This window comes from Zingiber officinale, chromosome 6B (genome assembly GCF_018446385.1).
Source record: "Zingiber officinale cultivar Zhangliang chromosome 6B, Zo_v1.1, whole genome shotgun sequence".
Taxonomy (NCBI): Eukaryota; Viridiplantae; Streptophyta; class Magnoliopsida; order Zingiberales; family Zingiberaceae; genus Zingiber; species Zingiber officinale.
The window spans coordinates 108600831-108617419 of record NC_055996.1 but is presented as its reverse complement, the minus strand read 5'-3'; the positions used below and the strand labels follow the sequence as shown (position 1 = coordinate 108617419).

The 16589-nt window shown below is 41.2% G+C and overlaps 2 protein-coding genes across 2 annotated transcripts; both read left to right on the top strand.

The window, feature by feature from the left end:
• Positions 1 to 3383: 3383 nt before the first annotated feature.
• On the top strand, positions 3384 to 15291 carry LOC121991349 (receptor-like protein 52). The gene is made up of 3 exons (XM_042545359.1): positions 3384 to 3608; positions 13184 to 15133; positions 15220 to 15291. Exons 1-3 carry the CDS (start codon positions 3384 to 3386, stop codon positions 15289 to 15291), a joined length of 2247 nt encoding a protein of 748 aa, XP_042401293.1.
• A 23-nt stretch (positions 15292 to 15314) lies between these two features.
• LOC121991348 (receptor-like protein kinase 5) lies at positions 15315 to 16355 on the top strand. The gene is made up of 2 exons (XM_042545358.1): positions 15315 to 15905; positions 15994 to 16355. Exons 1-2 carry the CDS (start codon positions 15431 to 15433, stop codon positions 16353 to 16355), a joined length of 837 nt encoding a protein of 278 aa, XP_042401292.1. The 5' UTR covers positions 15315 to 15430.
• The last annotated feature ends 234 nt before the right edge of the window (positions 16356 to 16589 follow it).

Sequence of the window (16589 nt, the reverse complement as noted above, 5' to 3'; positions counted from 1 at the left end):
GCATAGGATCGGAGGGCATTGAGTACATCTTGCAAGATTCATTAAGGCTCCTGCGGTAGTCACCCGGGCGGCAGATCACTGGCCTGAAAGATCTTGCTGGCGGGGTACTTTTGACCCATATTATAAGACGACGCTGTTTGGACGGTGGTCACTTGCTTGTCATGCCAGAAGTATCATAACATTCCACACCGACCCACCGAGGAGATGAAAGCATTCACGGTGTCTTGTTCATTTGACCAGTAGGGCATGGACATAGTTGGATTGTTTCCCATGGTGACCGGTCAGCAAAGATATCTACTCGTGGCAGTAGATTATTTCTCTAAATGGGTGGAAGTCGAGCCGCTAGCCAAGATAACCGAGTATATGATTATCAAATTTATATGACAAAAAATCTTGTGTCGGTTCGGCATCCCTCGTCGGCTCAATACACTTGTGTAAACATATATCCTATAAGTGCAGATGAACGATAAATAAAAATCACAAGTGTCTCAAACTCTTGCACTGATCGGCTAAGTTAAAAGTCGAGTGGCGGCTATAAACCCGAGAGTCTACACCAAATAAAGTAGAGGGGCGACTATAAACCCTTGAGTCGACAAAATTAATAGTCGAGTGACGACTATAAACCCTTGAGTCGATGACATTAACAACCGAATGGTGACTATAAACCCGAGAGTCTACGACATCAACAGCTGAGCGACAATTATAAACCCGAGAGTCTACGCCAAATAAAATTGAGTGGTGATTATAAACCCTTGAGTCGACGAAATCAGCAGTCGACTGGCAACTATAAACCCTTGAGTCAACAATATCAACAGCTGAGCGATGGCTATAAACCTGAGAGTCTAGGACATCAACAGTCGAGCGGCGGCTATTAACTCGAGAGTCTATGCCAAATAAAGTCGAGCGGTGACTATAAACCCTTGAGTCGACGAAATTGATAGTCGAGCGGCGACTATAAACCCTTGAGTCGACAACATCAACAACCGAGCGGCTACTATAAACCCGACAGTCTATGCCAAATAAAGTTGAGCGGTGACTATAAACCCTTGAGTCGACGAAATCAACAATCGAGTGGCGACTATAAATCCTTGAGTTGATGACATCAATAGCCGAGTGGCGGCTATAAACCCGAGAGTCTACAACATCAATAGCTGAGCAGCAGCTATAAATCTGAGAGTCTACGCTAAATAAAGTCAAGTAATGACTTTAAACCCTTAAGTCAACGAAATCAATAGTCGAGTGGCGACTATAAATCCTTGAGTTGACGACATCAACAACTAAACGGCGGCTAAAAACATGAGACTCTACGACATCAATAGCCAAGCGCCAACTATAAACCTGAGAGTCTACGCCAAATAAAGTTAAACGATGACTATAAACCCTTGAGCCAATGAAATCAACAGTCAAGCAGTGACTATAAACCCTTGAGTCGATGACATCAACAGTCGAGTGATGGTTATAAACTCAAGAGTCTATGACGTCAACAGTCGAACGCAGCTATAAACCAGAGAGTCTACGCCAAACAAAGTCGAGCGGCGACTATAAACCCTTGAGTCAACCAAATCAATAGTTGAGCGGTGACTACAAACTCTTGAGTCGACGACATCAATAGCCAAGCGGTGGCTATAAACCCGAGAGTCTACGCCAAATAAAGTCGAGCGGTGACTATAAACTCTTGAGTCGATGAAATCAACAGTCGAGCGGTGACTATAAACCCTTAAGTCGACAAAATTAATAATCGAGTGATAACTATAAACCCTTGGGTCGCCGAAATCAACAGTTAAGCGGCAACTATAAACCCTTGAGTCGACGAAATCAATAGTCGAGCGATGAATACAAACCATTAAGTCGACAACAACAGCCGAGCGACGGCTATAAACTCGAGAGTATATGACAAAATCCGAGCGGCGGCTATAAACTCGAGTTGATAACAACAACCGAGCAACGGCTATAAACTCAGGGAGAAAGCTATTGGACAATTGAATGGTGATTGTTAACCCCAATTCTACTGCCGATTGGTAAATAAGATTTTCGATTAAAAAGGCAAAAAGGTCATTCGACCTACGTTGAAATGGTCAGTCAGGAATCTTAGCAACTAGTTACATGGCAGAGCGAGAGCATAAGGATTCACACTTAGAATATTTCTACAAGTATTACAAGACTATAAGACGAGAAACTGGATAGTCTTATGCAACCGAGCGGGGATACAGGGAAGGACATGTGAAACATTTAACATGAGCTAAAAAACGTCGAACGAACGCTCGTTCATTGATACTTTAAAAAATTTTACAAAACATCAAGAAGGATTACAAAAGGCGGTTTGAAAAATAGAAAAGAAAGTTATTCGAGATAATTGAGCACATCGTCTGGCAATGACTCGATGAGCTTCTCCCTGTTTATGACATAGTTGGTCAACACGGGAGAAAGATAGTCCCCGTCCTTCAGCTGTTGAAGAGTTCCATCGATGCTATAGTTAAAGAGGTGAAGTGTCCGATCGATGAGCCTGTCATTGAAAAGGTCAGAATGGAGATAGTTGTGCTTGAGCACTTCAAATCATCAAGGCTCTTCCACTTGGTACTTCTTGAAAATCACTTGAGACGCCTCTAATCCAACTTTTAGGGAAGCAAGCTCGGCATCTTTGGTGTTGAGATGAAGCTTAGTAGTCACTTGCTCCTCCGATCGGCTCTCTCGTTCGGTCACCAAAGTAGCCTCCGCCTCCTTGAAATTTTGGGCCAAAACTCGAACATGTTTATTTTTATGTCTAAGTATTCGATGACTTGGAGTTTCCTGGCGTTGGCGAAGTTGATCTTAGATTCAAAACTACTGGCTTGCTTAGTGAGCCGCTCTATCTGTAGGGCTTGATCATTTTTCTTGCCTCTCTCGACATTGAGCACCCGTTCGGAGCCAATTAGTTGCTCGGAGCTCCTCTCCAGTTTGACCTTCAACCGAGCCACCTCTATAGCTAGCGGCTCAAAATGAGCTCGGGAAGCCTCTGATGGGCCGCTCAAGACGCGCAGCTTCTGCACTCCAGAAAAGTCAACCTTTGGCACATGGTCAGACTTTCAACCCAGAATTGCATTGAAAATAGATTAAGCAAGGTCAATCCAGAAATATGCAAGTAAAAATAAGGATGATATACATACCCCAGTGGACTTCTGAGTATAGCCATCTGCGAGCTTGCCATGAGGAATAGTCAGCACGCGGACCCTAGAATCAGCCCATACTTATGCCAGCAATCCTTGAATTTTGATCTGGTGCTCGGGGGAGCGTGGCTCGGTGTCGTCCGGATGACGCCACTCGTCCATAGGTAGATGAATGATGCCCATTATGTGCTTACAGCATTCGTCCCAAATGGCTCGGAGGTAGTCTATCCTGTGGATGGCATGGGGGAAGAGCGAATGGTAGATACATGGGTGGTCGGCAAAGATGATGGAGGTGGAATGAACGCGACGAGTGGCGCGCATAGGGTCCCTGGGGGCAGGGCGGACAACAAGGGCATCCGGTCGGATGACAGAGGGGTGGAAATAGTGGCAACCTCCCGCTTGGGAGAGGCAAGAGAGAGGGTTTCGCCCTACTCGGAAGGTGGACGAAAGACGGTGGGAACGAAGGTTTGTAGGGTACAGGTTGCCGAACGGGACGATCCTTCCCCATGGTGCCTCTTACGTCACTGGATCAAGGGCTCACCCGAGGTGGACAACTTTGAGGGTACCGAAATCAGTGCCATCGATGCTCGCTCAGGAGGGAGTTCGGCTGTGGCAGTCGCGGCATCACTGGCGGTGGTTCGGCTTCCACCCACCTCACTGGCCGCTGCGTGGCTTCCTCCAACTTCACCAGTCGGATCGTCAGATTGGTCGACCGGTAATAGGCCCTGTGACTCTCTAGCTCGGCAATGCCCTTGGTGTTAATCTCCACGTCGGTGAGCCTACTCTTGCCGCTCAGTCGTGCCCTCAACATGATTTGAGTTGCAAGAAAGAAGGAAAAATTAGTTAGATTCAAAGATGGAGAGAAGAAAGAGCATACCTAGAGTAAGGGGAGCTACGTGCGGATTGGGCTCAACCCGAACACATAAAGGATATTCTCCAATAGCAGCCGATGGATATGATATTTCTGACCAGCCAGACTGGAGACTGCTTGGAGGTAGTCTGATCGGCTTCGATATCTCTCAAGCGACAGAGGCTTCATCACTTCCATCTGTCAGCCGGTCGAAAAGTTTGTCCGAGTGGGAAAGTGAACTAAAAAGTAACACTCTCTCCAATGCTTATTGGAGGATGACATTTGTCAAAAAAAAAACAGTGCCCACTCAAGCATGGAATAGAAAGGTCCCTGACTCAGACAACTTAGGTTAATAAAAGTAGTGGAGCATTCAAGGGACTAAAGGGATGTCATGTAGACGAAATAGCATGACCACCCCGCACAACAACCTAAAGGAGTTGGGCACCAATTGGTGCAGGGATATATGGAAATATTTACACACGGCAGAGAAGAAAGGGTAAACAGGAAAGCAAAGGTCGACGCAAAATTGATCCTTGAAAAAGAGTAAAAAATTATCAGGGGGAAGATGGGGTCGGTCATAGGCAGAGGGGATAGTGATTTGATAGTCAGAGGGGAAACGGTAGGTGAGTTTCATCTGATCAATCTCATCTCCATTGAACTTGGACCCGATAGAAGTGTACCAAAGCCTAGGGATGGACACAAGAGGTTGAGGGGAGGCAACCATAGAAAATAGAAACAGAAGAAGATCAATGATGCGGTTAGAAAGGAAAGGAAAACTTACTGATGAAGCTTGTCGGTGATGAAGAAGAAGAAGGAAGTTGGCGGGGTACGTATGCGAAGGAGAAAAGCGACAAAGTATGAAAATGATGGCAGTAAGGGCTTATAAGCCCGACGAGCGATCGCTCTAAGCCGTTCAATCGAGGGTTACGGGAAACGAGGCCAAAATCTGGTCGTTGAATTTAAAACGGTGCCTGTCACATCAACCTCAGATATCTGTGATCACATCAGGCGTGCGGCGGTAGAAGGTGAGACACATGGCGATGGGCAATAGGGGAGCATTAATGAGGCTTAATTAAAAGGCATGGGCAGCGTGCTCAGCAATAATGACCAGAGATTTGCACAGTCTTCCAGAAATTGAGAGGACGTCAACAACCAAGAAAAGACACTCGTTCGAGAAAGCGACAAGATGTAGAAAATTTTCTAAGTGTTGTTGTCAACCATCCCAACAAGAACAGATCTCTAACTAACTGATAGCCAAGCGACGGCTCAAAACCCAGGTGTATAAAATGATAGCCGAGCGGTGGCTCTAAACCTAGGTGCATAAAGGATAGCTGAGCGGCGACCCTAAACCTAGGTGCGTAATTAATTAGTCGAGCGGTGGCTCTAAACCCATAAGAAGAATCAGCTTCAATGTTCACCGTAATTGAGCTGTCGCTTTAAGCTCAGGTCAATAAGATAAAGTAGAACGGCGACTATGAGGATGATATAAGCCAATCAAAAGCTTGAGAACATAGAATGTCCAATCAGGGAAAGGTCATCGAAGACACTGCTTGTCCAGTTAGTCAGGCTTACATCCTCCTTCGACTAGACTTGAGGGGAAGACTTGTGATGTGGTGATAAAGGGGCCTCACCAAGTGTGGGTCAAGGGCAAAGATACCAGCCGACATGGAGGTCAAAGTTAAGGAGGTCAATGTCAGGGAACCAGCGGGCTCACCAAAATTGGGCCAATCGGAGGTCGACTTTAGCTGTCGATTGGGCTTGAAGGGTCTAATTGGCCAGCAAGTTCATTGGAACAGATTGCTCGTCTAGATGGGTCATATAGAAAGAACATCATATAGAGCATAACTGACCAAGCGAGTACCAGGACGACCGGAGCTCATGTCCAGTCGGGTTAGAGACAATCGGCCAAACTAAACTACAATGAAGAAGAGCAGCTGAGATCGACTAGGCAGGGAGTCCTGGCCGAGCGGCTACCTTGCTCGGCCAAACAATGGGCCCCCTAATATCTTATAATATCCTTTTGGGAGGTAATGTCGCTGACAACAAGGCATGGTCAACAAGTAAATCATACAACGAAAGCTTCTACGGTCATGTCAGATATTTGCATGCCCTGTTAAGGTATGGTGTTAGAGACACTTTTCTGACATGTCCTTTCATAATACGGTTGGAAAAATGTACCCGTGCCTTGAGGAGCGTACACGTCGCCTACTGTAACACTATATAAAGGGGCTACATGTACTAGTAGAGATATGTGCTATTCATTATTCACACTTGTGCTTTCGTTACTTTTGCTGTTACTCTGCCTTCTTCTATTGTTCCAATGACTGACTTGAGAGTCAGAGGGTCAATGCCAGGGACCCCTTCCCTGGCCCAATACTGACATTTCTTGTGCTGCAGATCGGAGCTGAGTTTTCATGAGGTCAACCGAGGAGCCACATCCCCAGCCAGCCTTCTTCATGATTTTTGGACATGATCACTTAATTTACTACTATAGAGTTATAATTAAACCTTAAAATCTTGAATCTGCTACACATTGTAGTAGTTACTCATTAACTACTACAATATAAAAAAATAATTATTTTATTTAAATTTCATTAAAATCACTTTTAAATAGTTGTTATTAAATAGTTAATGTTGGTGCAATTAGCCTCTAGAGTTTTGATATTTAACAATATACCTAAGTTTGAACAGTTTGACCAAGGGTTGGTCCAGATAAGACTTGATGTTTGGATGAGAAAAGTCTAGTTAGAACTAAATGACTAACAAGAGTAAGTCCTAACCAAAGCTTAGGCAGATGAGAAGTCTACTGAGTGACTAGTCCTAACAGGAGGTTAGACAAAAGGAAGTCCTAGTGAGTGAAGCTAGACCTTAGTGAGTGAAATTAGGTGGTTGGAATCCTGGTGAGTAAAGCCAAGCGATGAAGGTCATAGTGAGTGAAGTTAAACCCTAGTGAGTGAAGCTAGGTGGTTGAAGTCCTGGTGAGTGAAGTCAGACAGTGAAAGTCCTAGTGAGTGAAGCTATGTAGTTGAAGTCCTGGTGAATGAAGTCAGACGGTGAAAGTCCTAGTGAGTAAAGCTAGTATAAGTACCTTGTGGTAGTTTTGATGTGATCAACGAAGTTAAATTATGTCCTATTTGTGTTTGATACCTTATGTCTAATTGTGCAGGAACTTAGGAGCACAAGAAGTCGAGCAGAAGACATAGCGGATAAGAAGGATGACATGGGAAAGGAACCGACGAGTTCAATACATCCGAGGGACGAGGAGCTATGGAAGATCTAGTACACCAGTGGACGAGAAGGATGTGCGCGACGTTCGAGGAATGAGAAGCCAGGGAGAAAGCTTGTTCGAGAAGAAGGTCAGAGTTAGATTCAGGTAAGCTCAACTCCGGATAACCAGAGCATCACTCACGTGAAGAAGACCAGCTGAAAGCTAATCAACCTTGTGGAAGGTGCCTTCAACCAGATTGAAAGTGCCTTCAATGCCTCATGGAAGGCACCTTCAAGCATGTTGAAGGCACCTTCAATACCAGTTAGCTGAAGATAAAGTTTTATCTTTGGCGATAGAACTTGTCTCATTGAAGGCACCTTGGACCATTTTGGAGGCTCCTTCAAGCCACGGATAAGATTTTTCAGGAGCTATAAAAAAACCTTGAGGCTAGGAATTAAACAACAACTCTAATAATCAATTCCTAGTTTATTTCTGAGCTTTTAAAGAATGTAAGAAGCTTCTCCACCTTCAACGAAGGAGATTTTCATTGAGCTTTCCATCGCTTGGATTAACAACCGCCTAGGTTGAGGCCAAGCAACTATTACACCTCTTTCTTTTAAGTTGTTATTATTTCTTTAATGTTAATTGTTTATGCGTAGCTAACTTATATCCTTGCTAAGTTCAAAAAACAAAAGATTATTCTATTTTATTACAAGGATATTCACCCCCTCTAGCTGATCTACCTGTGCCAACAAGTGGCATCAAAGCTCAACCGCCTCAAAAGAACTAACCACTGACTGAAGCACAAAGACGATAGTCGGACCCAGCATCTACCCGCACAAGTTCGAGGGGGAGTTCGTGACTTAGAAAAAAAAGATGGAGGTATTCTTCAAAACATATTTTGATTTACTTTTAATAATGAAATGTAATTTTGTAGCACCTCAAGATTAGCAAGGAGCTGACAAAGAAGAATATCTATGGACGAAGAAGGAGCAAGCCGACTTCGTGGCTAACAGCAAGGTAGAATTTCATCTACTGAGCGTCTTACCACCACAAGAAGTCAACCAGATCAGAGCCTACGAATCAACTAAAGACCTCTGGAAAAAATTCCTGGAACTGTACGAAGGGATCTCAGAGGCAAAACTCACAAGACGGGATCTACTCCAAAACCATATCAGCAACCTCCAAATGGAAGAAGATGAAACAGCCGCACATCTACACTCGATGATCAAAGAAATAATTTCCGAACTCACGAATCTTAGAGAAAAAGGTAACAAACCGAGATTAGTTAAGGTGCGCTTTAAAATGCATTTCCAAGAACACCCGAGTGGACATCGATAGTCGACTCATTCTACATCTCTAAGGACCTTAAGGTGAGTACGTTAGAAAATTTGTTTTCCACATTTGAATTTCACGAATCAAGATGTGCAGACTTAAAGAATAAAGAAGAAAAGACAGCTCAAAACCTAGCATTGAAGGTGAACCAGATTCAAATACATCACTTGACGAAGATGAAGTTGCGTTTATGGTAAAAAAATTTGATAAATTCCTTAAAACTAACAAATTTAATAAGTCACAGGCTAAGAAACATTCACGAAGTAAATGAAGGGTGTGATGTTATAACTGCCAAGAAGAAGGGCACATAAAGGAACGCTGTCTAAAACTGAAGGACAAGGAAAAGAACAAAGGACTGACCCGGACGAAGCACAAAAATCTAAAGACAACATGGGACTAAACGACTTCATCATAATCGAAAATTGAAGCTTATGCCGAATTTTCACTGATAGCAAGTCACCAAGAAGACGATGAACCAAGCTCATCTGAAATGAACATCGAAAGCATCGACGAAGGGGGAGTCACTTTAGAAGGAAGCAACAATACAGGGGAAGCATCAGATAATGAGATCAATAAGGTAAGTTAGGTACAATGTCTACCTTCTGACAAATTATATAAGTTTATAAAAATACTTTTGAAAAATTCTTGTCAGTTAGAAATTAAAAATGAAAATTTTTAAAAGGAAAATATATAATTAAAATTAATTTTAGCAAAATCTTGTCGATTAGAAGATTTCGACATGTTAAAATTAAAAATGAAAAGTTAAGGGATCAAATAGAAAAACTTGAAAAGAATCAATTTTAAAACTCTTAGAGCTTTCAAGGCCTAAATTGATATTTCAAATATCACAAGGGTCAAATTAAAAAAATAACAAGAAAATTTATTCCTAGAAAGTATCTGATTAATCCAGTAGGTAGGAATCATTATATTGAATTTTAAAATCATACTTATATTAAATTTTCATGTATGTGTTAATTTTAATTTGCCTTAATAATTTATTTAGATGCTCAAAATTGTCTAATTTTTTCAAATAAATTATTCCATAACCTTTCTCTTCGAAAGTAATTAGATCTTATTTTTTTCTGTGAAAAAATATTTTATTACTTATATGTAGGAAGAATTTTAAAATTCTTTGACTGTTAATAAATTTTCTATAAATGTTTTACCAAAATATTAATTTTTAATATTAAAAATTTTCAAAAGTCAATATTTAAAAATTTAATTTTCTAAATATATAATTTATGTTTTACATACTGAGAAAATTTGCAAGAATTTTAGAGCTCGAAATTTATTGATTAAGCATTTTTCATTGCAAATGCATCTCTTTGTATAAAATAATTTATTACTACCTATATTAATTTTATTTGTTTGTGAAAATTTTATCACTATTTTGGATAAATATTTTTAACCGTGACAAAAAAAATTTAGAATTTGTTAACAATTAAAGATATTTTTAAATTTATTTTTCCAAAAATTAATTTTTAATTTGTCAAAATTTAATGTTTTTTTTTAAATAATTCCTAGAATTTTTATATGTATTAGTCACTATTTGTGTAATCCTTCAATTTTTTTCCCTATTTTTAATACAATCAAAGGGAGAAAATTATAGATTAAATCTAGGGGAGGTACACATATTAAATATTTTAACTTTGCATATTTATTACTTGCATAGCATGTTCATTAATTGTAATTATTTCATATTTATTACTTGCATAGCATATTTATTAATTGCAATTATTTTCTTGTTATTTTACCTTTTTTTTGTTTTTCAACCCTAACTTTAACTTAGGTTAATGCATATCAAAAAAGGAGAAGATTATAAGTACCCTGTTATAGTTTTGATGTGATCAACCAAGTTAAGTTAAATCCTATTTGTGTTTGATACATTGTGTCTAAGTGTGCAGGAACTTAGGAGCACAAAAAGTCGAGCAAAAGACGCAGCGGATGAGAAAGAAAGTACGGGAAAGGAGTTGATGGGCTCAGTGCATCTGAGTGATCAGGAACTACGAAAGAGTACACCGGTGGACGAAAAAGACGTGTGCGACGTTCGTGGGACGACAAGCCTGGGAGGAAGCCTGCTCAAGGAGAAGGTTAGAGTTGGGTTCGGGTGAGCTCAACTCTTGATAACCGGAGTATCACCCATATGAAGAAGACCAGCTGAAAGTTGATCAGCATTGTGGAGGCATCTTCAACCAGATTGAAGGTGCCTTCAATGCCTCATGGAAGGCACCTTCAAGCATGTTGAAGGCGCCTTCAATAACCATTAGCCGAAGATAAAATTTTATCTTTGGCGATAAAACTTATCTCATTGAAGGCACCTTGGACCATCTTAGAGGCGCTTTCAAGCTATGGATAAGATTTTTCAAGAGCTATAAAAAGACCCCTGAAATTAGAAATTAAACAACAACTCTAGTAATCAATTCCTAGTTTATTTATGAGCTTTCAAAGAATGTAAGAGGCTTCTCCACCTTCAACGAAGGAGATTTTCATTGAGCTTTCAACCGCCTTGGATTAATAACCACCTAGGTTATAACTAAGTAACTATTACGCCTCTTTTCTTTTAAGTTGTTATTATTTCTTTAATGTTAATTGCTTGTGCATAACTAACTTATATTCTTGCTAAATTCGAAAAGAAAAAGATTGTTCTATTTTATTACAGGGCTATTTACTCCCTCTAGCCAGCCTACCTATGTCAACAAGTAAGTGGTGAAAGTTCTAGTGAGTGAAGTCAGATAGTGAAAACCCCTAGGGGGAGATATAGGATAAGAAGAAGTCTTGGAGGAGTAAACTCCAAGCATGTGTGATCGAATGATTTTCGGTCGATCGAACGCGGTCGACAGGACTAGCAAATCTTGAATTCTGTTAACACTGTTTTACTTTACTATTTATATCTATTATGATAACTCAGTGTTGTAGGTAAATTTTAGTAGATCAGGTTGATCAAGACTAAGCGGGACTCGAGAAGTTTAAACAGGTCTGGAGGACCAGATATTTAACAAGTAAGTCAGGTAAACAACTGGGGAAGAGAGTTCCAGTAAGAAACGAGTCCAATGGGACTATAGGCACTAGTCCATCTTAGATCCATTTTAGAAATTGAGACCAAAATTGGATCCTGGTCTTAGTAAGATAGGATTTAATTGATAAATATTATTTTATTACATGTGCTAACTCTATTTTACTTGTTATCTTTGTTATTGGACTAACTTATTTTTGCAGGAATTAATTACAATAATTCATCTCGGGTGAACAGTGCTCGAGACACCTTGAGTGCTTGGAGTCGCCTTAGTTGAGGTGATGGAGGCGCCCTCTCATAAATAAAATTTAAGAATGATGTTTCATTGTGAGGAGTCTCGGAGCGAACTGGAGGCACCTCAAAGCTAATGGAGGCTTCTCCTAGTGGATAAAGGCTAAAGTTCACTGATCAAATAAGCATGATTGGAGGCACCTTTAACACGGTAAGAGTAAAGACAATTTTTCTATGAGCTTCCTCGATCATCTTACTGCACCGTCCACATGCTACCGCTCTACTGTGACCCTACTATACCCAACTGCTACAAACAGAGCGACACCAATACACGAGCTCAATCCATTTCTTCATTCTCCCATGTTGGGTAATGATTTTCTATTAATTTAAATATTGCATAAGTATAGAGTTGTTGCACTTTCATTTTTTTCTGTATTCGATTACTCTATCGAAGCTTATTGATTGAAAATTTTAATGAATTATCTATCAAAAAAAATCCAAAGGACCTAGATCTTGAAGTAGAAATCCTCGAAGACTTTGAACCAAATAAAATACATGTGTTATTTTCTATCTTTTCTTACTTAGTTTTTCCACTGCACGTATTTTAAAAAAAAAATGAAAGTTTTAAAACACACATGATTCACTTCCTCTCACATACATCCTACCTATGGTTACCACATAATTATACCTAAACCTTAAAACCTTACCCCTAAACCTAAAATTCTAACACTGTTATAGCAAATAACATTTACTTAATAACTAGTAAAACATTAAAAATTGAATTATTTTTTTTTTAACAATTTGATCCAAATTACTTAAACTTTATAATTTTAAATTAGTCAAAATCATTTTATTATTACTACTTAATTATAATTAAACCTTAAAACCTTAAACTCTAAATTTTAAATACTACTATATCAAAATACTTTTCACTAATTTAATAAAAATTATTTAAATTTCATTAAAATTACTTTAAATTGATCAAAATTAGTTTAAAATGGCTAAAACAACTACTAAATAATTGTTACAATACTACAAGAATATTATATTAACTATTACATATTATAATGACTACAGACTAATTGCAGCACATTGTAATAATTAATCATAATTGTTATAAAAATATTGAAAGTAATAATTAATCATAATTTCTATAAAAAATATTAAAAGTAATAATTATTAGAGGATTATAGCAGCTACAAAGATTACTGTTATATATTATAACAGCTAATTATAGTTATTATATATTATAATAATTAATCAGCTGGAAATAAGGATATTTTTGAAATAAAATATATGATGAGTGCTCGTGTGATGATTTTTTATATAATAAAAAAACGCTCATTTAAGAATTCGCTTAAATGTAACGTCTTTTTTTATTTTTTACGCTTATTTGATTTCAGTGTTCGCTGCGCAATCCTCTATATAGAAGCGGATGGGATGACCATCCATCCATCAATCAAGCACCAGCGAAGAAATTTCTAATGGGCGGTAAAGAAACCAATCCCATTGTTCATATCTCCTCCACTTTGATCCTAAACAAAATCCTTTTCTGGCTTCAACTTCTCTTAATCTCCAAAGCCACCACCATCGCCCATGCCGATCACCAGGAGCAGCGCATCCTCCTCCGCCTGAGAGCTCACTGGAGCAGCACATCTGCTCTCAGCTCATGGAGCACCTCCGCTCCCCACTGCCAATGGCCAGGAGTCCAGTGCGACAATGGTGGCTTCGTCAACGCCATATCCGTCCCCAACATGAACATCACCCAGTCAGTCCCAGCCTTCATCTGCGATCTCAACAATCTCTCCCGCCTCGACCTCTCCTACAACAACATCGCCACTGGCTTCCCTACTGGACTCTACCGCTGCTCCAGCCTCCAGTACCTTGACCTCTCCCAGAACTACTTCGTCGGAGAGATTCCCAGCGATATCGACAAGTTGTCTTCTCGCATCACGCACCTCGACCTCTCGGACAACAACTTCACCGGCGATGTCCCACGGACAATTGGCCGGATTAAGTCGCTGCAGTTCCTGCACCTCCATGACAACCATTTGAATGGTTCGTTTCCAGCCGAGCTTGGCCAACTCTCCATGCTCCAAAATCTCACTCTCGCCTACAATCATTTTGCAAGCCAATCGATTCCCGATGAGTTCGGGAACATGAAGAGCCTCAAGTATCTCTGGATGTCAGAAACTCAAGTCACGGGTGAGATACCGGAGAGTTTCAAGAATCTAAATGAGCTGGAACATCTCGACCTGGCCATGAATTTGCTTAATGGCTCAATTCCTGAATCCATATGGTCGCTGGAGAAGCTCAAAAGAATCTACTTGTTTGACAACAAGCTATCCGGAGAAATCAGCAGCGAGATCAGGGCGACAAGCTTGGAGGAGATCGATGTGTCCGAAAACAATCTCAATGGGTCGATACCGGAGGGATTCGGCAACCTCATCAATCTCACCAAGTTGTTCATGTTCTATAATGAGCTATCCGGCGAGATTCCCTACGGCATCGCCTTTCTTCCCGAGCTATATGACATTAGGCTCTTCCGTAACCAGTTCACAGGAGTTTTGCCGTCGGAGCTCGGGAAGCACTCCAAGCTGAGGAATTTTGAGGTGTCAGACAACAGGATTTCCGGCAGCTTGCCCGAAGGCCTGTGCACAAAAGAAGCTCTAAATTCGGTGGTGGTCTTCAACAACAACTTCTCTGGCGAGCTGACGGTGTTTCTCGCCGACGAGTGTCACACCTTGAGTAACATTCAACTCTATAACAATAGATTCTCTGGCGAGTTTTCCCTCAAGATATGGTTGATTGCGGTAAATTTGACGACAGTGTTGATCCATCACAACCTCTTATCTGGCACATTGCCAGACACACTGCCAAGGAGCCTAAGGCGCTTGGAAATCGAAGACAACCTCTTCTCTGGAAAAATCCCATCCTCAACACCAGAACTGCAAGTTCTCAAAGCCAGTAACAATAGGTTCTCAGGTGAAATTCCGACAGTACTCACAGGAATGTCAAGGCTCCTGAATCTATTGCTTGATGGAAATCAAATCTCTGGTTCAATTCCGGAGGGCATATCTGCTTTAAAGTCAGTTACAGAACTCAACCTCAAGAACAACCGCCTCTCAGGAAACATCCCACCAGAAATTGGACTGTTGTCAGAGCTCAAAATAATAGACCTTTCATGGAACATGCTATCGGGGCAAATACCGCTGGAGATGGGCAACCTTAAATTCAACTCCCTTAACCTGTCTCACAACCAACTATCCGGCGAGATACCCCTCCAGTTGCAGAACCAAGCTTACGAGCAAAGCTTTTCAGCAAATCCTGATCTCTGCTCCTCCAAGCCCATAGTGAATCTCATACTTTGTGCACACGGCACATCCAGTATCGATAATAAGTCTTCGCGGAGACTGATCATAATATTCCTAGTGCTCAGTGGATTCATGCTCCTAATGGTTGCTGTGATCGGGATATTGATTGGCCGCCGGCAGCCCGACGTCGTCCATGAGCCGCCGTGGAAGCTCACTCCTTTTCAGAAAGTGGACTTCACTGAAGCCAACATAATAGGTAAGTTGACAGTGGATAACCTCATCGGCAAGGGAGGGTCCGGCGAGGTGTACAGAATCGACATCAGCAATCACACCAGCATGACGGTGGCCGTGAAGAAAATTTGGAATACTGGAAAGACAGACTGGAAGATGGAGAAGGCCTTCGAGGCTGAAGTCAAGATCTTGGGTGAAATCCGGCATGCAAACATTGTGAAGTTACTCTGTTGCATCTCGAATGCAGACTCCAAGCTCCTTGTCTATGAGTACATGGAGAATGGAAGCCTGGATCAGTGGCTACACCAGCACAGAGCGAGACCAGACTCCAAGCACAATGAGCCATTTAATTGGCCCAAGAGGTTAGGAATTGCCATTGATGCAGCAAAAGGGTTGTGTTACATGCACCACCAGTGCCCGACACCAGTCATTCACCGTGATATGAAGTCGAGCAATATACTTTTGGATTCAGAGTTTGGAGCTAAGATTGCCGACTTTGGCCTGGCACGCATGCTGCTCAAGGCTGGTGAGCCCGAATCAGCATCGGCCATGGGAGGCACTTTTGGCTACATGGCTCCAGGTAACTCCTCGAGCTAACCACTTGACCTGTTTCCAATATGTGGCATATGAAGTTTGTTGTTCATAGATCAAATTCTGCTCAATTGCAGAGTGTGGCTATTCATGGAAGATCACAAACAAGGTGGACATTTATAGCTTTGGGGTAGTCCTCTTGGAGCTGACAACAGGAAGGGAAGCACTGGATGGTGATGAACACGAGAGCTTAGCAGGGTGGGCTGCTCGCCACCAAAAGGAAAATGGCAATGTAATGGAACTGATAGACAAGGACTTGAGTGATGATGTTGACTACTTGGATGACATAGCGACGGTGCTAAGTCTAGGCATAGAATGCACAAACAGGAATCCTGCCTTCAGGCCTTCCATGAAGGATGTATTGCACGACCTGATGGAATGTCACCGAAGGGATCCTCGTCAAAGGAAATTCAACATCCGTACGCTTCTTCAGACGTAGGGATGGAGACTGCAGAATAGTTCATCAGTAGCAGATGAAGAATCTGGCCAGTCATCTGAAGGATGCAGTTTAGACAAAATCCGAATCGCTTTGTACAGTAGCTAATTTGAGCACCATTTTCCTGCATGTATCCTCAATGGTGTGGAAAGATTGAGAATGCTTTTTGTTGTTGAGGATCGCAGGGTACTGTATAACTATCGAGCAACCAGTCAATTAGAAGCTGTATCATGCTAA